This window comes from Sorex fumeus, unplaced genomic scaffold (genome assembly GCF_029834395.1).
Source record: "Sorex fumeus unplaced genomic scaffold, SorFum_2.1 ptg000044l, whole genome shotgun sequence".
Lineage (NCBI taxonomy): Eukaryota > Metazoa > Chordata > Mammalia > Eulipotyphla > Soricidae > Sorex > Sorex fumeus.
Genome location: NW_026606101.1, coordinates 13,966,983 through 13,990,333, shown reverse-complemented (window position 1 = coordinate 13,990,333; position 23,351 = coordinate 13,966,983). Strand labels below are relative to the sequence as shown.

Here is a 23,351-nt window from a genome sequence, read left to right as displayed (position 1 = left end):
TCTCTCTCTCTCTCTCTCTCTCTCTCTCTCTCTCTCTCTCTGTTTCTTCTTTGTGGTTTTTGGGCCATACCTGGTGGTGCTCAGGGCTTACTCCTGACTAGTCCCTCAGGAATCACTCCTGGTGTTGCTTAGGGAACCATATACACTGCTGCAGATGGAGTTGGCTGCATGTAGGGCAAGCACTTTCTCGACTTATTTTTTCCCCCTCCCTCCTATCCCCTAGGGCAAGCACTTTAATCCCTGTACTCTCACCTCTTAAGTTTTAAATCCAAGGTGGTCTTTAAAATTTTGGTTTTTTTTTTTTTTTTGAGGGGTAGGTCCTCGAAGAGCTTTGTTTCTGGTCAGAGACTACTTTCATAAAAATTAATGATTCAGGGAGTAGGCTTCTTCATCAGTTTGGGGAAATAGGTGGAGAGATTATCATTTGGAAGCTACTTTACTGATCCAGACCCAGAAGCCCAATCAAAAAAGACTGGGGAGGGCAGGTAATTCAGTAAACTAGAGTACATGGCTTATTCACTGAGATCAAAGTTAGATCCCCAGCACCATATGACCCCTCAAATACCATGGCATATAGTTCTGGTAGCCCTCAAGTGTTGCCAGATATAGCTTTGATGGCTCCTGAAACCAGAGGGGTGGCCTTAGAGTAACACAGCATCACTGTGCGAAGCACCTAACCAGTTGTTGTGTTTGGACCAGTAGGCCATGTATTGCCAGGAAAGTGGCCCCTGAGCCCACTGAGGAGGCCCCACTAGCTCCCTCCTCTAGAAAAAATTAAAGGACTTTTTAAAAAATGGAATTGGGGATGAGATGCTTGTTGCAACTTTCCCTACCCCTCCTTTAAATCTAATAAATCTTGTTCTTGATGATTTCAAAATAAAGATATTCTGGGGCCAGAAATAGAGTACAGCAGATAAGACACTTCCTAGCACACAGACCACTTGGTGGGTTCTAGCTCAGCTCTGCTTATGGTCCCTGATCCCTGCCTGAGCCTGAAGTGAACAGTGAGCTCTGAGATGAGTGGCGCTCCCAAACCAAAGCAAACATTAATGTGAAAAGCCATCTTAATTGATTTTGCATGACTTCTTAAGTGCTACATCTTTTTTCCTCTTTTCTTTTTACTATAAGGTAAAGGTAAAGGCCCTCCCGTTGATCGTCGATTTGCTCGAGCGGGCCCAGTAACGTCTCCATTGGAGACTTTGTTGTTACTGTGTCTGGCATATCGAATACTCTCGGTAGCTTGCCGGGCTCTCCGAATTCCTTCTTTTTACTATACTGCCAGAAATTGAACCCTGGGCCTTATACATGCAAGATGCATGCAAAATGAGCACTTAACACTGAGCCTCATCCTTGTCCCCTTTTCTTCTGCTTTTGAAAGATGGGGTTGTGAATGTGACTCAATGTCTTGTGTGAGACCTGAGTTCCGTTCCTGGCACTTCCACTCCCTCATCCCCTACAAAGAATTGGGGAGAAGTTGGATATAATCTTTCTTCAAGGAATGAAAAAGCTTTACATAGACTCTTTTGATCTTTCGTGCTGAGTATGTGGCTATGCTAGATCTGAACTCTTTCATAGTACTTCATTTGGTGAACAATTTCTTCACAGGCTCAAGTATCCAGAGGATGCACCATAATTAAGCCTTTCAACCTGTCCCATGGAAAGAAAAGAACATTTGATGAAACAGCTTCTACATATGTGCCCCTTGCACAGCAGGTTGAAGCCTTCTGTAAAGGAACCATTAACAGATACCACTTAAGGAGCAAAAAGGAAGATATTGGTAAGTTTGAGATCAATATAATAGCTGTCTGGAGACACCCCTGGAATTCTCTTTCACTATGTATCATACACAAATTTTCCTGTAATTGAAATCCTGCCTTTTGAAATTAACCATGGCATGTACTTATATGCGAACAATATAGTTTTTCTGAACCACCCAGCTCTCTGTGCATTTAGATGCATCAATCGTCTTCCCTGCTGGTCAATAATTGGCTATAGGGAATCAAAGTAACCCAAGATATCCTTATGTAATAAGAAAATCTTGGGCTTGTGTCAATGTTTAATTCTTTTAATTATCCATAAATGATATGGGGCCGGAGCAATAGTACACCGGTACATGGCTGACCTGGGTTTGATCCCCGGCTTCTCTTACAGTACCTTGAGCCTGCCAGAAGTGATCCCTGTGCACAGAGCCAGGAATAAACCCTGAGTACAGCCAAGTGTGGCCCAAAAACCAAAAGAAATAAAAAGAAGGCATTTTACATTCAAGGTTTTATGCTTTTTCTCCCCCCCCCCCCCCAATGACTGAACCCACTGTCTGGTCCCAGAAGTCTGATGTTTTTCTAAAAATTAGGTTTGGAAAAAACGTTTGGTTTCTATCTCCCACTCTTGTAACTTAGAGAACTTATTCTATGTAATTAATAAACTTTTGAATTTGCCTAGCCAGGAAAATTCCTGACCAACTGTAATTATCTTGATATTTATGCTTTGGTGTGTGGTGTTTTTTTTTTTGTTTGTTTGTTTTCTATTAGTATACTTTTGTATTTGATTTGATTTTTTGAGAGATTTGCTTGATAATTTGATAGAATGCTTTTAGGGAATTCCTAAAGTTGAGAATTAGTGCTTGGTCTTTAGAAAGGTTTTATTCATAATCTCTGTGTATTTGTTTATTTATGGTTTTGTAGCCATATCCCACACCACTAAGGGATTGCTCCCAACTTGATGCTCCCAACTTGATGCTATTCACTGTCGTGTAGGGGATCCAGTCTGGCCTCCTGCATGAAAACCATGTGCTCTAGCGTTTGAGTGATCGCTCTTGCTAGCCCCAAGAAGAAATTTTGAAGCTGGAATAAGCAAGCCTTATTTTTTAAGAAAGTTGGCATTTCCAATAGAAAGAAAATAGGGGCTATGATAAAGAGTTCGTCAGATACAAATAGGTTTTGCTTTCAGTAGGTAGAGTTTATTAAAGTCTACCTTCATCGCACTCCTTATTGCCTGGTTGGGAAAAGGGGACTGAATGCTTGCTTCTCAGGCTGGCAGCTGATCTGAGCTGAGTGTGGTAGGCCAGCCATTCTGTGGTTTGGCATCTCTGCACTGATTCGTGAGGTTTTTGTGAACAAGGTGAATACCTATAGTCTTGGTTTGTAGTTCTGTTGCCTTCTAAACCTGCTGTGGCCAAGATCTCCAGAGACCCACAGACCCCCGTACTGCAAACTAAACATCGTGCAAGGCCTGTGACCTACAAAAGCGCAGCAGATCAGGAGGCTGAGGAACTTGAGAAACTACAACAGTAAGTCCCCACTGTTATTATTTGAGGAAGAACCTATATTCTTTTTAGTTTTATAAGAGGGAGTTGCTAAGGGATTAATGGCACCGAATAGCTATAGACTCAAAGCCGTGTCCTGGCCTCTGTATATGGAAATGGCCTACTGCGTAAACTGATGGAAAACTAATGCAGAAGTGGAGGAATTTATGATTCTATTGAAGGGGTGTCCTCTGAAGTTTGTTTAGGAGATTCCACCCATTTATAGATACCCAGAGGATGTAGTTTGTGTTTGGTTTATTTATTTGGTTGGTTATTTTTTAGGCCACATACAGCAGTGTTCAGTGGCTACTCCCAGCATTGTGTTTGGGAGTCACTCCAGGTATCGCATCCAGGTCTCCTGTGGGCAAAGCATGCACCTAGCACATTGAGCTCTCCTTGTTTTGTTTTAAAAAATGTTTTTTAATAGTTTAGGTAACATGGTTACAATTGTATTAACGTTTTTTGATTTTGGTGTCCAAAGTTAATGCATCTTCACCAACACCAGAGCGCTCATGTCCTTTCTAGTCTAGTTGTGAATTGCTCTGGGCTTTCTCTTCAATGCTCTTCTATTCCTTTTTCTGTCCTTTTGAAAAGGGAACTTCCTTTGTGAGAGAATTGTTCTTTTTTAAAGTGATGGAAATGTTAGGTCTATTGTTTATTCTTTGCTCTGGAAACAGAGATAAGTTCATAGCTATGGTAAGAGCTGAAATGTTGTTTTGGGAATTTTCTGATCGGTAACCAATGATTATTATACTTTTGTTTTTGACCTACTTTGTTGTTGATTGATTTTCAGTAAAAAAAAAATGTTGTTGTTATTTGAACTCACAGATATAAATTCAAAGCACGGGAACTTGATCCCAGGATTCTTGAAAGTGGGCCCATCTTGCCTAAAAAGCCACCGGTGAAACCACCCACCCAGCCTATTGGCTTTGATTTAGAAATTGAGAAAAGAATCCAGGAACGAGAGTCAAAGAAGAAATCAGAGGATGAACATTTTGAATTTCATTCCAGACCATGCCCCTCTAAGATCTTGGAAGATGTTGTGGTAAGAACAGTTGATGTGTGCTGTAACACTGCATCATCAAATATCCACTGGTCACAAATGTTGGGGTAGACAGACACTGTAAGGCATCATATTAGGAGCTGTAGGTAATAAAGAGACATAATAGGTGAATTTTGCTGCCAGGACCCTGTAATCTAGTAAAGAAAACAGCATTATCTAGAAACTATAAAATGTTCTGAGGTTCATGGTTAAAAGTACTTTAAAGGCAATCTAGATCTGTAGTACAGCGGGTAGGGCGTTTGCCTTGCACGTGGCCGCCCTGGGTTCGATCCCCAGCATCCCATATGGTCCCCAGAGCACTGCCAGGAGTGATTACTGAGTGCAGAGCCAGGAGTAACCCCTGTGTATCACCAGGTGTGACCCAAAAAGCAAGAAAAACAGTACTTTAAAGGAGGTAATGATTTTTCCCAGTTGCAGGTGCCCTTTCGCTAGAACCTTAGTTTCTGGCCCTGTGCCTGCGGATTGGTGACTCAACACCCATAGACAAAAATTAGTAGAGTGAGTACTTTCCAACCAAGTAAAATAAAACTTGAATACAGACAAATGAACAAACCAATCAGGGAATGCGAGCCGGAGCAATAGCACAGCGGGTAGGGCGTTTGCCTTGCATGCAGCCGACCTGGGTTCTATCCCCGGCATCCCATATGGTCCCCCGAGCACCGCCAGGAGTGATTCCTGAGTATAGAGCCAGGAATAACCCCTGAGCATCGCTGGGTATACTCAAAAAGCAAGAAAAAAAAAAACAGGGAATGCTTGATGGAAGAGGAAACATTTGATCCTCCCAAGGTGTAGTGAAATTGTCATGATAATAGCTGAGATTTAATAAGTGCCTAACCCTTTTCTGTTAATTTGCTTGTTAATATTTATTTTTCGGTGGTGCCAGGACTTGAACCCAAGGCTTTTACACATGCAAGGAAAGGACTGTACCACTGAACAACATCCCAGGCACTATGGCTCATTGATTTTGACCATAATCCTTCAGGTGGTCACTTTCATTATCAGACGATTTCTAGGAGGCAAATGAGGCACAGATGGGTTAAATAACATTCCTGGGGGGCTGGAGAGAGCACAGCGGGTAGGGCGCTTGCCTTGCACGCGGCTGACCCAGGTTCGATTCCCAGCATCTCATATGGTCCCCTGAGCACCACCAGGAGTGATTCCTGAGTGTAGAGCCAGGAATAACCCCTGAGCATCGCTGGGTATACTCAAAAAGCAAGAAAAAAAAAACAGGGAATGCTTGATGGAAGAGGAAACATTTGATCCTCCCAAGGTGTAGTGAAATTGTCATGATAATAGCTGAGATTTAATAAGTGCCTAACCCTTTTCTGTTAATTTGCTTGTTAATATTTATTTTTCGGTGGTGCCAGGACTTGAACCCAAGGCTTTTACACATGCAAGGAAAGGACTGTACCACTGAACAACATCCCAGGCACTATGGCTCATTGATTTTGACCATAATCCTTCAGGTGGTCACTTTCATTATCAGACGATTTCTAGGAGGCAAATGAGGCACAGATGGGTTAAATAACATTCCTGGGGGGCTGGAGAGAGCACAGCGGGTAGGGCGCTTGCCTTGCACGCGGCTGACCCAGGTTCGATTCCCAGCATCTCATATGGTCCCCTGAGCACCACCAGGAGTGATTCCTGAGTGTAGAGCCAGGAATAACCCCTGAGCATCGCTGGGTATACTCAAAAAGCAAGAAAAAAAAACAGGGAATGCTTGATGGAAGAGGAAACATTTGATCCTCCCAAGGTGTAGTGAAATTGTCATGATAATAGCTGAGATTTAATAAGTGCCTAACCCTTTTCTGTTAATTTGCTTGTTAATATTTATTTTTCGGTGGTGCCAGGACTTGAACCCAAGGCTTTTACACATGCAAGGAAAGGACTGTACCACTGAACAACATCCCAGGCACTATGGCTCATTGATTTTGACCATAATCCTTCAGGTGGTCACTTTCATTATCAGATGATTTCTAGGAGGCAAATGAGGCACAGATGGGTTAAATAACATTCCTGGGGGGCTGGAGAGAGCACAGCGGGTAGGGCGCTTGCCTTGCACGCGGCCAACTAGGGTTCAATTCCCAGCATCCCATATGGTCTTCTGAGCACCGCCAGGAGTAACTCCTGAGTGCAGAGCCAGGAGTAACCCCTGTGCATTGCCGGGTGTGACCCAAAAAGCAAAAAAAAAAAAAAAAAAAAAAGAATTCCTGGGGCATTAAGCTAGTAATTGATCGAGCAAGAATTCAGGCACTTTGATTGCAGAGGTCTGTGAGAGAGCTGTGAGGAGCGTAAGGGGGTGGTAGATGGTATGTGTGCTTTTCCATTATATGGTAGGGTTTGAACTTTTAGAAATACAATGAAATGTAGTAGTTTAACAGTCCAGGCGGTGGGAATAAAATAACAAAATTCTGAAAGGTGGAGAGCATGGCGAACCTTCTGTAACAGGAGTGAATGTTGAGGTAGATGGTTCAGATAGGATCTGGGTTTGATTCCTAGTGCTGCTAAAAAAAAATTAGGAGGTTGGCAGGGCAGAAGGGAAAAAGAAAGAAATGAAGAAAGGGAAAAAGATGAGTAAAGTAAGATCTTAGATTATGCCTTTTTGAGGGACTGTTGCCTACCCAGGTTAAATCCCCAGCATCCCTTATGGTCCCCTGAGCATCACAGGAATGATCCCTGGCTGCAGAACCAGGAGTAAGCTCTGAGTACAGCCAGAAGTTGCTCAAACAAAACCTATGCTTATAGAGACTTATGGGTGAACAGATCTACAACAAAGTAGTGGGTAAGTCAGGTGTGTTAAATATGATGTGGTATGCTGTCGGGAAGTTATGTGCCAAATCCAAGTCGTTCTCAGATCCTCTGGGGATTTTAGCACATACACAGATTACTGGGCCTCAGCTCTGGAGTACTGATTTGTAGGGTGCTGCACAGATTATTGTGAACCTGGTGAAGAATTCAGTGTACAACCTGAACACAATAAGCAGACAACTTGGTAATAGTAGTAGTAGCTGTCATTTTTCGCTTGTATTATGGTTGTAGGTAGTCTACCTAATTTCTGATAACAACTCTTTTAAGGGGTAGGTTCTCATATTATTCCTACCTTTCAGATGTGGAAATAGTCATTAAGAATTATTTAGTATGCAGAGCAAGGATCTGAACCTTTCATCTCCTTCATCATTTTATTCTATTCTATTACGCCGCTATTGTTTATATCAGTATTTGTGGTTTTTGAATTTGATGCTAGCTGCTCACAGCTCTCCCTACTAAAGTTCCTAGTGATTTCACTTTAGCTCTTGGTTTTAGAAAAGCAAAACATAGATGAATTCTCATCTACCCTCTCAGGGTTTCATAAAGGAAAGCTTAAAAGGAGAATTGTGGCTTGGCCATAGAAATGTTTTTCAAATTTGATGGCAGACCTGAGACTTGATGCCTTGGTTTCCAGTCTTGGACTTCTTAACAGCAGGACAGAAAAGCCTTCCTCCTAGAGCCCACATGAAGCTTTGCCTGTGTCAGGTTCGTCCCCATCTGTCCTCCTGATGCCGAAGCTCCATCCCATGCGTCCTTACCGTGTTTCTTGTGCTCATCCACTTGTGGTTGATAGATGGTGAAGAGACAGCAGGGTTGATGAGAGACAGGCCTGGGCAGCAGTGGGCCGTAGATGAAAAAAGATGCACGGGGCAGAGGTGGAGTGATGAAAGCTTTGAGCTCAGGGGTGTGAAATGTGAACCTGATGCCGACATCTAGTGGGGAGCTGGGGCACCACAGCGGCAGAGGTGCTGTCATGAGGCCAGTGAGTAATTTTAGCAATAATATTTTAGATGTGACTTAGGGATCAGCATATCAGTGATGTCTTTCCTTCCCTCTCCTTCCCCCACCCCCCACTCTCTTTTTTAATTCTCCTTTCCTCTACCCTCTTTTTCTCCATCTCTTCTCTTCCCTGAGTTAACCTTGTTTCACTGTGATTTTCCTAACAGCTCTGAGATAAACCTGAGAACTGTGTTGCCTTGGGGAACTCACCCCTAACACTCCCATGCTTTATTTTAGGCTCCTTTTATGTTCTCTCTCTCCTCCCCTCCTTCTTCCTCCCTCTTTCTCCCTCTCCCTCTTTCCCTCTCCCTGTCTGTCTGTAGGTCTGTCTGTCTGTCTGTCTCTCTCTCTCATTCTTTTCTTTTTCTTTCTTTTTGGAGGGGGGCAGTGAAGGGTCCCCATACCCAACTGTGATCAGGGCTTACTTTAGGCTCTGTGCTCAGAGATCATTCCTGGTTGTACACTTGGGGGATCAATCATATGCGTTGCTGGGGATAGATCCTTGGTCAGTTGTATGTAAGGCAGATTTCCTTATCTGTTATCTTTCTAGTCTTTAGTGCTTTTTAAAAAAATTTATTTTCATTAAGTTCACAATAATAGATTACATTCAATATTTTGACACCAGTCCCACCATTATTTTGAACTTACTTGCCACCATGCAAACCTGCTGAACCAGGCAGATGCTAGATAATTTATTTTGTATTGCTTGTTATGAATAGTTTAAGATGTGGCATGGCCATGAGAGCGGCCGCGCACTCCTAGAATTCTAAAATTTTAGATAATTAGGGTCTGGAGAAATCCCTGCAGCAAGCTGCTCCCCGTTCCTTATCCCTTGAGACCCGGAGTTTACAGTCACTGCTCCTGCATACCTGGACTTGTCATTGGGTTCTGGAAGTTGGCAGCTGCCGGGATTCCTAGGGGGCAGGTGGTGCAACAATGCCTGCTCCACGTGAGGCACCCTGGTGAAATCGGCCTGGTGCAAGGTCGGGAGGCATCTCGGCAGCAAGCTGCTCGGTTCTGAGATTCTTTTGGGTCGTCGTCTTTAGTGCTTTTTAAAAGTGTATTTTCAGAGTAGCTAGGCAAGTCATCATCACAGCTGATTTAGAACATTTACAGCATCAATCTCTTCTTTCTCACCACACCTGGCAGTGCTGAGGGCCACTCCCACTCTATGGTCAGAACCATGCGGTGCTGGTGATTGAATACAGACACTCAGCCAGTTGAGTTCTTTATTTTTGTGTTTTGGGCCTGTTCTCAAGGCTTACTCCCAGCTCTGTGCTCAAGGATCACTCAGGTGACTGTGGTGCCAGGGATCAAACTCTGGTTGGGCCATGTATAAGGCAAGTACCCTACGCATTATACTGTTTTATCCAGCACAGCTTTGGGTGCTTTCCTCCCTCCCTCCCTCCATTTCTGTGAAGCAAGGACGTTTTTATTGAAACTAATTTAGAAGAATGTGAGGGGAGAGGAAGGAGTAATGTTGAGGAAAACACAGGTTTCTCCAGAGTGGAAATAGCAAAGCAACATAAAGACAAGAAAGTGAGATACTCCTTGGAGGGAGAGCACAGGCTTGAAAAGGAAGCCTTTGGATACTTTTCTTAAATGTATCACCTGTCTACTCACACTTCCCACTTCTAAGGACACTTCACTTGTTTACTAATATCTTTCCCGGTTTCCCTCCCTCAGCCCCCATGATTCTTTATGATTCTTTAGCTCTATGTTCTGCTTCAGAGCACTAGTGAAAATCAGGAAACATTTGATTGATTCATTGCCTTTTTTATCTTTTTATTTTTCTTTTGGGGTCATACCCTGTGATGCTCCGTGCTCAGGGGTTTCTCCTGGCTCTCCACTCAGGAGTTATTTTTGGTGGTGTTTTTAGGGGACCATATGGGATGCTCGGGATCAAACCCTACCTGCTGTACTATTGCTCCGGCCTTCGCCTTTTTATTTTCTATCCAATTAGAATGTGAGTTACCTGAGAGCAGGGAGGCTGTATGTCTTTATTGTTCCCTTCTGTAGCCCTAGTACCTAGAATCACAGTGTGGGCGTGGTATGGGATAAATGGATAACAGTATAAACTGAAAAGCACTGGCCTATGTTCTAGCCTGTATTGGTAGTTAATGTTTTAAGATTTATTTGGATTTTGGGCCACATGTGGTGGTACTCCGGGGTTACTTCTGACTTTGCACTCAGGAATTACTCCTGACTGGCTTGTGGGACCATATGGGGTACTAATGTACTATCCACTATACTATCACTATATTGATAATTTAAAATTGAGAAGAGATGTAGCCTATTTGCTCAAAGCTTTTATAGTCTGGTAGAGCAGATTGATGTCTAAACAAATAGGGATACTACTAATATTAAATAGGGACACTAATATTAATCAGCAATATGTCCATTGACATTTGAAAACTGCACTTTTTTTAGTTGTTCTGCGTAATACAAGGAAATGTTTTTTCTGCCCTTAAAGCTCTTGTAATTTAAAAACCTTAATAGCAAAGCAAGGAGCTTTTTCTGTTTCTATGAGCTCAATTTCCTTTATGTTTTAATGACTTCTTCATAATAGTAATGGAGATGAAGTATGGATGGATAGCAGCTGTAAAGTGCTTTTCATAAATCACTTTCCAATTCATTAGGATTGGGCCTACTTGTAAATATCTCATGACTTACCTTTTGAGAAATTTCTACTATTTATTTTTGGGTTGTAGGCCACTCCCGACTGTGCTCAGGGCTTAATCCTGGCATTGCACTTCAGAATCATGCCTGGTGAGGCTAGGGCGACCATATAAGGTTTTCGGGATTGGACTAGTGTTGGCTACATGTACGGCAAGCACCTTAACTCTTGTACTATCTTTCTGGTTGTCTTTTGATCTTTATAAAAAGTTTTTTTAAATTAATTTTTTAATTTTGTTTTTGGCCATACCTGTCAGTGCTCAGGGGCCACTCCTGGTGGACTTGGGGGATCACGTGGGGTGCAGGAATCGAACCTGGGTCTGCCGCATGCAAGGCAAATGCCCTCCTTGCTGTACTGTCACTCCTCCCCAGCACTTCCCTTTTCGAATGCATATTTCTCTGGGGGCTGGAGCGATAGTGCTGCTTGGGAGGGAGCCCGCCTTACCCATGACCAACCTGGGTTTGATCCCCAGCTCCCCGTATTGTTTTCCTGAGCACCACGAGGAGTGATCTCTGAGCATAGCTGGGTGTAGTGTCCCCCCCCCCCACAAACACCCACAAAATAGTCAAATGCACATTTTTCTATTAGGTGGATACAGGGTAGAAAAGGAGGAATTATTTTAAAACTGAGTCTTTAGATGTGTATTGTTATTGTTCTAATGGAAGTAAGTAAGTAAAGTAAAGGCTCTCCCGTTGATCATCGATTTGCTCGAGAGGGCCCAGTAACGTCTCCATTGGAAACTTTTGTTGTTACTGTGTCTGGCATATCGAATACTCTCGATAGCTTGCCGGGCTCTCCGAGAGGGGCGGAGGAATCGAACTCGGGTCGGCCATATTGGCTGCGTGCAAGGCGAACGCCCTACCCACTGTGCTATCGCTCCAGCCCCAATATTGTTTTCTAATGGAAAAACAATAATAAAATTCAAGACTTCTGAGACCATTGCCTAAGGCTACACAGCTTGAATAGGAGCTGTGCTAGAACATATCCCCAACTTGTTGCCCAGAGTTCCTTCTCCTGTGTCAACAGGTTACTGTCCACTTGTCCAAGTATACTGGGGAACAGATTTTTATTGTTTTATGGTAAACATGATCTGAAAACCCATTTTATGAATGTCTGAAGTGGTTTTCTGATTACGAATGTCTTCTAATTATGAGTCCTACTATGTTAGATTTCACTATCTCACTGACCCACCTCTACAACTCCTTACTCCCAAACACTTTTCTTTAGAAAATAAGAACTTTCACAGCATCCACCACCTTGGGAGAGGTTAAATTATTTCCAATTATTGATAATGTTGATGACAGTTTGGAAAAAACATGTGTCTTATATTCCTTCAGTGTGGCAGATTTTTATATTTTAAAAATTAATTTGCTTTTTTGAAGCTAGTCTAAAATCCTTTGAAACTAAACTTCTGAATAGTTAAATAAGAGCAGGAAACAATTTTTTTCTAATTCAAAGATTGAGTGACTACCTGTGAGTTCCTAAAACTGACTTTAAAAGCCACTCTCAGGAAGATATTCCAAACATGCATTGTTGTTGCATTGTTGGGATTAAGAAGTAGCCTACCAAGTTAAAGAGTCCAACCAAGAGCCCTAAGAGTCCAAGGTATAATTCTGTTATTCAATCTTACTATATTTATTCAACAAACATTTACTGAATGCCTTATACGTGCCAAGGTCTGGGGTTGCCAAGCTTAGGGATTTATGGGATAAAAGTCTGTCCCTATTCTTGAAGCACACACACACGCTAGCAGATGAAGAATATTTAAATAAGTAAGTACAATAAAATTTTATATAAACTGATAAAGTTCTATACAGAAAAATCAGTTCTCTGAGTGGAGAAATCTTTTGAAAGCCTCTCTTAAAAGGCAGATCTTCAGTGGAGACTTTGAAAAGATGAGTTAGGGCCTTTCAGAGCACTTGAGCTTATCGGAGAGCAAGAACACATGCAGAGGATTGAGATGAGAAATTTAGAAAGTACCACAATTGGATGTGTTTTATTTACTTAATATTATTTTGTTAATTTATTTAGAAATGGTGTTTGGACCACACCTGGTAGTGCTTGGGGGCAGCTCCCGGCTCTTGTGCTTGGGAATCTCTCCCAGTGGAACTCAGGTTTATATACATTTGAGCTCTCTCTCTGGCTTCTATTCATTCATTTAGTTAGTTTTGGTTTTGGGTCATACCCAGTGATGTTCAGGACTTTTTCCTGACTCTCCACTCAAGGAATCACTCATGAATTACTCTTGGCGGTGCTCTGAGGACTATATAGGATGCCGGGATCAAACCCGGATTAGCCGCATGCAAGACCCACTGTATCATCACTCCAGCCCCCTATTAATCTACTTAGAAGTTGCTCTAATTCATTTTCAAAGCACATTTTCTTGTTAATACACATATTTAGGAAAAGACCTGTTTTCCAAAGGGAAGCAATTATGGAAAGTGTATTTTTCTGCTGCCTTTGCAGAACATCTAGGGGCAGCTGCACACTGAATTTGTTTCTGTGCTGTGTGTCAAGCTATTCCTCAAGTTCCAGATTCTGTATGCAAGGCCACGATTCTATTCACTGTACTCTCACTACTCTGAAGGGGGTCAAAGGAGAAGGAAGTGAGAAGTCTTAGATGTAGTTTTAACTATATTGTAAAGATGCATGGGAAAAATAAGATGAGACACTGAAAGACTTTTTGAAGACGAGATAAAGGAAATGTCATGAGCAATAGATAATGTGGACCTAAGACTGGTCCAGACACATATGGATAAGTGTTAACAAAAAAGGAGTTAGTGGTGCTGCTTGCTGCATCTCCAACATCAGGCTGCGCCCAGACTCAGCCGCTGTGCTCACTAGGGACTGTGCAACATTTGCGCTTATGCACGTTTCAGTAGTGGGCACCAGAAGTTGCCTTGATACCAAGGTCAAACTTCTTGACCACGGTGCTTCCATATCTTTTTTAGTTGTGATGCTTTTATACCCCAGTGCTTGCATACACTTAACTGTGGTGTGGTCAGCTCTGTGAGGCCAGGTGGGATTGAACTCATGGCCTCGTGTTGACAAGATCTGTGCTCTAAGGAGAGCTCTCCTAAATTGTAACTACTTTGAATGGTGTGTACCGTATTGGCACATGGATTCTAAGTTGGTGCTAGAAAGAAAGTGAATAAGGACAAATTTTCAGAGTAGTTTTATTTGTTAGACTTACAGAAAGTGAACGTCTCTCAAGCCATTCTCAGAGATGAGCTGTTTGTTGTTCTTTCTGGATTGTATTTTCTACACTTGATTTTAGCCAAAAAGCCAAGAAATGGTTCAGATTTTATTTTCTATTTAATTATATATACATTTCTGTAGCACTGTAGCACTGTCCTCCTGTTGTTCATCGATTTGCTCTAGCGGGCACCAGTAACTTCTCACAACAAATTGTGAGACTTGTTGTTACTGTGTTTGGCATATCGAATATGTCACGGGTAGCTTGCCAGGCTTTGCTGTGCGGGTGAGATACTCTCGGTAGCTTGCCAGGCTCTCCAAGAGGGGTGAAGGAATCGAACCCGGGTTGGCCATATGCAAGGCAAACGCCCTACCCACTGTGCTATCACTCTAGCTCATATATTCTGGTCTCCAAATATGCATTTCTACTAGAGGAATTTTCAGTAGTTGCTGGGGAATCTGGATATTGCCTGCCCTCCCAATGTGGTCCTAATGGTCTTGCTAAAGGATGTGCAGATGTTTCGCTGCGGGCCTAGCCCAGATTACACATGTGTTCTATCACTTGATGTCTCCTTAGCCTTATATATAAATTTGTAAAACTCAAAATAATCTCTGGGGCAGTGAGATAGTACATTGAGTAAGATCTTGCCTTGCATGCAGCTGACCCTGGTTTGATCCCTGGCTAATTACTGCCAGGAGGGCATCCTGAGCACAGAGCCAGGAATAAGTCTTGAGAACAGCCACGTGTGATCCAAAAACCATAAACATAAGATTTAAAAAGTCTCTTTCAGTAACTTGTTCTTTACCCCCCTTCAATATTGTGAACACTGTTTAAAATTACTGATAGCCTGCTGTTTAGTTATACCACAATTTAAAGGTTTTAATTGATCCTTTCGTGACAAATAATTGCAGGTTTCATTATTTTTAAAAAGCTATATTGAAATAAACCTAAAAGCTAAACCAGGTGTCAGAGAGATAGTACAGGGGTTAAGGCATTTGCTTTGCATACTGCTAACCCTGATTTGGTCCCAGCACTGCGTATAGCCCTCTGAATGAGCACTGCTAGGAGTGATTCCTGAGCACTGCTGGATATAGATCAAGCACCCTCTTTCTACTCTCTCCCCCCGAAAATAAAAACAACAATGTCCTAAATACTACTAGTCATTTTTTTTCTGATATAGGTACTTCTTTTTGGGCTGGAGCGATAGCACAGCAGGTAGGACGTTTGCCTTGCACGCTGCTGACCCGGGTTCGATTCTGCTGCCCCTCTCGGAGAGCCCGGCAAGCTACCGAGAGTATCTCGCCCACATGGTAAAGCCTGGCAAGCTCTCTGTGGCGTATTCAATATGCCAAACACAGTAACAACAAGTCTCACAATTTGTTGTGAGATGTTACTGGTGCCTGCTCGAGCAAATTGATGAGCAACGGGAGGACAATGCTACAGTGCTATGGGTACTTCTTTTTAAAAAAGGGAATTTAATCTGAAAATACCCTGATGTTGTTCTGGGATATCTAATAGAGGTGCTTACTCTTTCCAGGGTGTTCCTGAAAAGAAAATCCTTCCAATCACAGTTCCCAAGTCACCAGCCTTTTCACTGAAGAACAGAATCCGAATGCCCACTAAAGAAGTTGAAGTGAGTCCATAGTAGAACTTCTTATCTGTTAATCACTCTATGAACATAGTTTTTCTTTAATGGGATCCAAAGGCAATCATGTGTGGAGTTATATTCAGCCAAAGTATGAATGTTTGATCATTGTTTTTGCTCTTCTAAGAACAGAGTAGCTGATAAGAGTATGAATCTTCTGGCCTTTGGGGTAACAGATCATGACTTATTGCAGACTTGTTATTAATGAGTTGAAAATGTGTTTTTGTTACATGAGTCAAAAAGTTGTCAAACCCCTTCCTGTTTTTTGTTTGTTTGTTTTTTCCCTGAGCTACCTCCCTGCTCTGTGAGGGGATTTAAAATTCTTAGCAGGCAGTTAGATTCACCTTGACCTAGGTCCTTTAACCCAAGGGTTGCAAAGTTAATGATGTGATCGTCATGAAAATTGAATACATAAACTGTCACTGATCAGTCCAGCTTCTTGTTACATCTTTCATTTTATCTATAAATACCCGAAGTTTGGGTGATTTTATATAAAATCTCAAGCCTAAACCTTTTTAGAGGTTCATTTGAAACTAAATGCATGGTACTCTCATGTTACCAGTTGGAACCCAAACAACTTGATCCTGTTTTACTGGATTTGGCAATTCTGTCTCTCAGTCACATGTTTTAACATAGTCAGAGGCCAGGTCAAACAAGAGGCTAAGATACAAGCTTGGGTATTACCCTTTTATGCCCATCATTTTATTCACACTGATTCTTACAACCTTCTTGTTAAAAACTTTAGCTCCGGGCCGGAGCAATAGCACAGCGGGGAGGGCATTTGCCTTGAAGTGGCAACCCGGGTTCGATCTCTGGCATCCCGTGTGGTCCCCTGAGCAATGCCAGAAGTAATTTCTGAGTGCAGAGCCGGGAGTATCCCCTAAGCACCTGTGAGTGTGACCCAAGCAGCCCAAAAAAAAAAAAAAAAAAAAAAACCAGAAAAAACCTCCCCAAACTTCAGCTCCTTTTAGAGTTATTATGGGAACCAGAGAGTATAAAGTGGTTATGGTGTTTATTTTACATGCAGCAGACCCTGGTCTGTCCCCTAAACACAGCTGGGAGTATTTCTGAGCACCTCCAGTTTGGTTCAGACCCCTACCCTCACACACAGAAAACAAAACCTAGAGTAATTGTTGTCATCCTTTATCATTCTTTACATTGGTCTCTTCCTTTGATTCAGTAGATGGCTTAGATTTTATCTGTTTTGGTAGAAAAGAAAGTTAAATTCCTAAGACATTGATTGACTTCTCTCATATAATGTCTTTAAAAAAATTTTTTTGGGGAGGGGTACACCAGAGTAAGCATTGCTCAGGGCTTACTCCTAGCTCTGTGCTCAGGGATCACTTCATGTGGGCTTGGAGGAGCATATGTAGTCCCAGCGATTGAGCCCATTGCAAGATAAACCTTTTGTCACTCCAGCCTGTATGTCTTTTTAAAAAAAATAATTTTGTTTTGTCTTTTGGGACCCCATCCTGCAGTTTCCTGTAGCTACTCCTAGCTCAATGCCAAGGATCACTACTAGTGTTTGGGGGACATGGAACCCCAGCCTTTAGCATGTAAGGCATGTGCTCCTGCCCTTTGGGCTATCTCCCAGGCCTCATTTAATTACCTTGGACTTCATATTCTGAGGAGGTGAGAGAGAAAAGGGATTTCTTTTTGTTATAGGGCTATACTGTGGTTCCAGGACCAGTATAGCATCACATCAGCAGTGCTGGGGATTGAACTCAGGGCCTTCCATCAATGAGGGCCTGATCCATATCCCCAGTCCAGGAATGTTTGTTTTAAAGCACAATTTTTCTCTTAGGAAGAAGAGGAGCCAGTAATAAGAGCTCAACCTGTGCCTCATTATGGGGTGCCTTTTAAACCCCAAATTCCAGAGGCAAGAACTGTGGAAATGTGCCCTTTCTCTTTTGATTCTCGAGACAAGGAACGTCAGTTACAGAAGGAGAAGAAAATTAAAGAATTGCAAAAAGGGGAGGAGGTAGGTGTTTTCATATCTACCAGTAGTCAAAAGCTGCTTTTTGATTTCTCAAAGATAATCTTTTATGTGAAATTAGACCCTACATTGATTCCTTTGGTAACCATACAAAGTATAATCAGGGTTCTTCATTTTAATAATCGCTTCAGGCATAAAGAGGTTAAATTACTTGCTCATAACAGTGCTGCCATTTATTGACAATATAGTGAGGAGAAAATATTTTTCTTTGAGTGCATTACTCTTTCTGCTAGAACATGCTGCTTTGAAAACTGACCAATCCTATTTTTTAGTCTTTCAGATGTCTAGAGTATCGACTGATTTATTTTCAGAGAGGCCTTAATTTAAGGATTTTTTTCCCTCTTTTTAGATGCCCAAGTTCAAGGCACTTCCTGTGCCTCATTTTGACACTGTTAATCTACCAGAGAAAAAGGTGAAGAACGCGACCCAGATTGAGCCTTTCTCCCTGGAGACAGACAAAAGGGGTGCTCTGAAGGCACAGACTTGGAAACATCAGGTAGGAGTTGAAGAGAATAGTTAATATTAATTGTTTGATTGTTGAGTTGTTAACACTAGGTAGTCCCAGTCCACTGAAATTTGCCTGGGAGTTAACACACTACATAATGTCAGGCGTTCTTATTAAAAATTGAGTCAGCAGTTTTTATCTGTAAATATTTTAGACTTTCTAGGTAACTTTTGGTCTCTGTCACATATTTCTCTGTGTTTGTGTGTGTGTGAGAGTGTGACCTTTTTAAGAAAGTAAAAATCAAAGAAGAAAAAGAGAAGACTTTTTTTAATAAGAGGGGATAATTTTTAAAAAATGTCATTCTTAGCTCAAGGAATGTGCATAAAGGCTATAAGTTGGATTTTATCTATTTGCTGAACTTTGCTGATCCTTGCTTATATAATCATCTGAGGAACGTGAGAACTGACTTCATAGGAATTTAAGCTCTCACCTGTTTGGTTTATTTGAGATCAAGTAGAAGCAGTAATAGGAGAATAGGTTCTCATGCAGGATTCTCAATGTGATACTGTGATAAATTGTGCTGTTTATATAGTGTGCTGTTTATATAGCTGCCAGACAATTAAAGACAATGGGTTGGTTGTTGTTGACTAGTTAAATTGGAATCTAATTGTGCCCTATCTAGAAAGAAGAATCCCCTGAATCTTGGAGATTGGAGCAAATCTTTGTAGTCACCCTAAGGGACTGGGGAGATGGCTCAAAGGGCTGGAGCAGACGCTCTGCATTTAGGAGCCTGGATTTGATCCCCAGCTTTGCATGGTCTGTCCCCGCTGCTGAAACCCAAGAGATGTTATTGTCTCTGAATCAACATAGGCTCATTCCCCCTTTTTATACAAAATAAGTCTTTATATCTTCTAGTTCTCAGAGCATTTAGATTTTGTCAGCATGATGTCCTCCTATAGGAGGTTTCTAGCTAAGGTTTAAATAAAATCATCTGCAGATCTAATCTAAAGAAAATTTAGATTAAGTGATCTTTATTGATAAGTATTTCAAAAACATTACTCGAGTCGTTAATGTGGTAGTCGAGGAAATTCTGTAGTGGTTTATCTGTTGGTCTTTCTTTCTAATAGCTGGAAGAAGAGCTGAAACAGCAGAAAGAAGCAACTTGCTTCAAGGCTCGACCAAACAACGTCACCTCCCAGGAGCCCTTTGTTCCCAAGAAAGAAAGAAAAAACCTTTCTGGTATTATAATATATACTCTTAGGGAATTATGACAGAATTGTCAGTCTTCCCAGGGCTGTGCATAGGGTTCAGTTGTGTTAAACAGAAACATTTGCCTTTATAGGAGAGGATCTAATTTTTTATCTCCTTGGTACAATTCTTTTGCTTTTCTTGAACTCAGTAGTTACATTGAAATGTAGAATTCATTGGTGCCAAATTCATAGAACAAGAACCTGGGCATAGACATCTGGCATTTCAGTAAGTTAAATGTTTTCCTGCCCAAAGAATAGCACCTAAATGGAGGATGGGGTCAGGTGGGAGGGGGCAGGACCTGTTTCTGAAGTTTATCTAGAAGCAAACCTTAGATACAGTACATTTCTATACCAGATAAAGGTATCAGAAAATGGGATGCATCTCCTACATCTGTTTCAAATTAGCCTTGTAATTTTGAGCAAGCTGTTTAACCTGTGAGAAGTCTTGCTTTTTTTCTAACTAGATCTTCCTAGCTATTGAAATTCTAGGCATTTTTATGTGTGATTTATCCTGTCTCCCACTGGGACTCTTTAGCTGCTCAGCTTCTCTGTTGCTTGCTCTGCATGTCTATGCTACTTGCTACTTCCACTAATGCATGGATTGTACACATCCTGCTTGTGTATCAATGTTTTCTCTCTTCTTGTACTCAGAGGGCCTTTCTGGTTCTCTAGTTCAGGAACCATTTCAGCTGGCCACTGAGAGGAGAGCTAAGGAGTGGCAGGAACTGGAGAAGAAAATGGCAGAGGTCGAAGCCAAAAAAGCCCAGGAGTTGGAGGAGGCCAGACAACAGGAAGAAGAGCAAGAGAAGGAAGAGCTGGCGAGGATACGGAGAGCAATGGTAACTGGGCACCCAAGCACTGACTAACCCAAGGTTCTCTGTTGTAATTTCTCTGTTCTTGCCCCTTTCCAGAGAGGATGTGTCCTATCAAGGCACATCAAAGTCAAGTGTAAGGGGGAAGTCACAAATTTATGGTGTTCTCTTCAATAAACCAAAGATGGTGACAATTGAGCCACAGATAAGGCTAAAAATGTATATACATTGTACTCGTTGTACTTGCTACTTATATCATGATTTTAGCCCTTTTTAGAAACCAAAGGTAGAAAACTAAAAATTTTCATAAGATCTAAAAAATTGTGGGACAGGAGCCGTAGTATAACAGGTGCAGGTGCTGTGCTTGCTTTGCAGTCTGCAGACCGGGCTTGATCTCCGTCATCTCAGGAGTGATCCCTGAGCACAGAGATCAGAGAGATGAGTCCAGAGCACTGCTGGGTGTGACCCAAAAGCGAAATTTTTTTTTAATAGTTTAAAAATATCTTATTGGATTCAGATTGAATTTCTTTGAGGTGTCTTCATCTGGAGGATATTGTGTGATTTAACTTTTCAAAATAATGCATTCCTTGGATCTCTTTTAATTTAGCTTTTATTATTTCCTGTGGGAGTCAAGAATCAATGCATTAGAACTGGAGCTACGGCATTTATCTTGCACATGGTCAACCAGGATTTGGTCCCCAGCATCCCAAGCACCTCCAGGAGTAATTTCTGAGTGCAGAGCCAATAGTAATCCCTGAGCCTCATTGAATGTGACCCAAAAAGCCAAAAAAAAAAAAAGTCAATGTGTTTTACAATTAGTCAAGTATACAGAGTATATAGAGATAGTAAAGGACATGAGAATTTGTAACTTTATTTTTGTTAATACTCTATGCAAATTCTGTAATATTATAGAGCATATCAGTCAAGGTAATTGTACATGCTAATGCATGTGTAATAATTTAGATATTATTAAAAAGGAAGTTTAATTCTTTTTTTCTTTTTTTTTTTTTTTTGTCCTTTTGGGTCACACCCGGAGGTGTTCAAGGATTACTCCTGATGGTGCTCAGGGAACCATATGGGATGCTGGGGATCTAACCCAGATATGCCATGTGTAAGGCAAATACCCTATGCATTGTACTATTGCTTTTGCCCCAGGAAGCTTAAATTTTTTTTTTTTCCTTTTTGGGTCACACCTGGCGATGCACAGGGGTTACTCCTGGCTCTGCACTCAGAAATTACTCCCAGCTGTGCTCGGGAGACCATATGGGATGCTGGGAATTGAACCCAGGTTGGCTGCATGCAAGGCAAACGCCCTAAATCATTCCAGTCCCAGGAAGCTTAATTTTTAATAATGATTTTTTTTCATTAGTAGGAAGGATACAAACTGTTTTAGAGCATTAATGAGGAAAAAAAAGACAGCTTTAAATAAAACTTCATATGATTATTAAAAGAATGATTTTGGAAATATAGAAGTACTTGAGAGTCTAAAAGTTTTAGACTCACTGCTGATACATGTGTTGACAGAGGTGATGGTGGCTCGAGGTACAAATTGTTCAAGGGAAAAATTCTACTTGCCATCTGCTATTTGGATGAGGGAAAAAGAGTATGACCCTCTACTTCAGATAATCTTTATAAAAGTGCGACTTTTCCAAACTACTGTACCTCACAGTTTAAGAAACTGGGCTCTAGATCATGTTTTTCATCTGCTGGTTGAAAATAGTGTGAAAATTTGAAAGCCACTTCTCAGGTTCAAACTAGTGCAATGGTTTGCAACCACAAGTAGTAGGTAGAAAAGGTTGAAAATCCCTACTCTGGGGGCTGGAGCAATAGCACAGCGGGTAGGGCGTTTGCCTTGCACGTGGCCGACCCAGGTTCGATTCCCAGCATCCCATGTGGTCCACTGAGCACTGCCAGGAGTAATTCCCGAGTGCAGAGCCAGGAATAACCCCTGAGCATTGCAGAGTCTGACCCAAAAAGCCAAAAAAAAAAAAAGAGAGAGAGAGAATCACTACTCTGGGGGCACAGCAGGTAGGGCCATTTACCTTGCACATGGCCAACCCAAGTTCCTTCTCCAGCATCCCATATGGTCCCTGAGTGCCGCCAGAAATAATTCCTGAGTACAGAGCCAGGAGTAACCCCTGAACATCATTGAGTGTGATCCAACATCCTCCCACTGCCCCCTGCCCCCTGCCTCTCCCACAAAAAAACAAAATGTCACTACTCTAGTTCAGTGGTGATTTTTTATTTTTCTACTCTGCAGGTGCACAAAGCTAATCCAATACGAAAGTACCAGGGTGTGGAAATAAAGTCAAGTGACCAGCCTCTGACTGTGCCTGTGTCTCCCAAGTTCTCTACTCGATTCCAGTGCTAAACCCACTGTGAGCTGCAGACACTATCTGGAAGCAGGAGCTGCTTTTCACATCCTATCTGAAGCTTTCAACATTACCCTGCGTGAAGAGCTCATTTCTACAAACTTACCTGCATGACCAGTGGAGCATCAGTGACAACTCTGGACTCCAATATTAGAGAATTGTTTGCTTACATTATTGAGGCGAATGAGACTCAGCTTCGTTTGTTTTGATCAGACCTCACATCATTATTTGCTTTGAACCACCAGTTGACTTTATTTTATTATTGTTATTTCTCTTTTTTTTTAGCCACACCGGGTGAGTCTCCGAGGGCAACTCCCAGCTCTGTGCTCAGGGACCATTGCATGTTTTCAACCTGATGAACTATCTCCTGGGTCCCTTCAGAGTTGACCTTTAATATGGATCTTAATTTCTACTAGAATTTAAAGTCTTTGTATCAATAGTGTAATTTCTATTTCTCCTTACCCTGTCCCCTTTTTCTATTTTAATCAGAAAATAAACTTAAATAGGAAAATAGAACTTAAGTCATGACTTGAAGAGGCCTAGTTAGTTTATCAGATTCCTACCCTCTCTCTGCACAAAGTAAATACAGAGTTAAAGAGCATGTCTTCACTGAGCACTGGAAATGAGGCTGGAAAATCTTGAGCCACACCAGTGAAGAAGAAGATGTCATAGACTAATGGTGACCTCTCAGCAGCTACTGGCAGTTTCAAGCAAAGCTCCTGTGATGTTCCATCCTTCCTTGTTGACACTGATAAGAAATGGGATGGTGCAGCATGCATTGTAAGTC

At 41.8% G+C, this 23,351-nt stretch overlaps 1 protein-coding gene across 2 annotated transcripts in view; it reads left to right on the top strand.

Moving 5' to 3' along the window:
• LOC130030527 (targeting protein for Xklp2-like) overlaps positions 1–22,704 on the top strand; it is a 37,306-nt gene extending 14,602 nt beyond the window's left edge. The window contains exons 7-15 of one of the 2 annotated variants that reach the window (XM_056121848.1): positions 1,606–1,777; positions 3,145–3,286; positions 4,130–4,346; positions 15,582–15,677; positions 17,494–17,670; positions 18,035–18,181; positions 19,258–19,369; positions 20,053–20,219; positions 22,453–22,704. In XM_056121848.1, the coding sequence (XP_055977823.1) occupies positions 1,606–1,777; positions 3,145–3,286; positions 4,130–4,346; positions 15,582–15,677; positions 17,494–17,670; positions 18,035–18,181; positions 19,258–19,369; positions 20,053–20,219; positions 22,453–22,563 (1,341 nt within the window). In that variant the 3' untranslated portion in view covers positions 22,564–22,704. Of the gene's footprint in view, positions 1–1,605; positions 1,778–3,144; positions 3,287–4,129; positions 4,347–15,581; positions 15,678–17,493; positions 17,671–18,034; positions 18,182–19,257; positions 19,370–20,031; positions 20,220–22,452 lie in introns of both variants that reach the window. The other variant, XM_056121846.1, reaches the window with a different exon arrangement.
• The last annotated feature ends 647 nt before the right edge of the window (positions 22,705–23,351 follow it).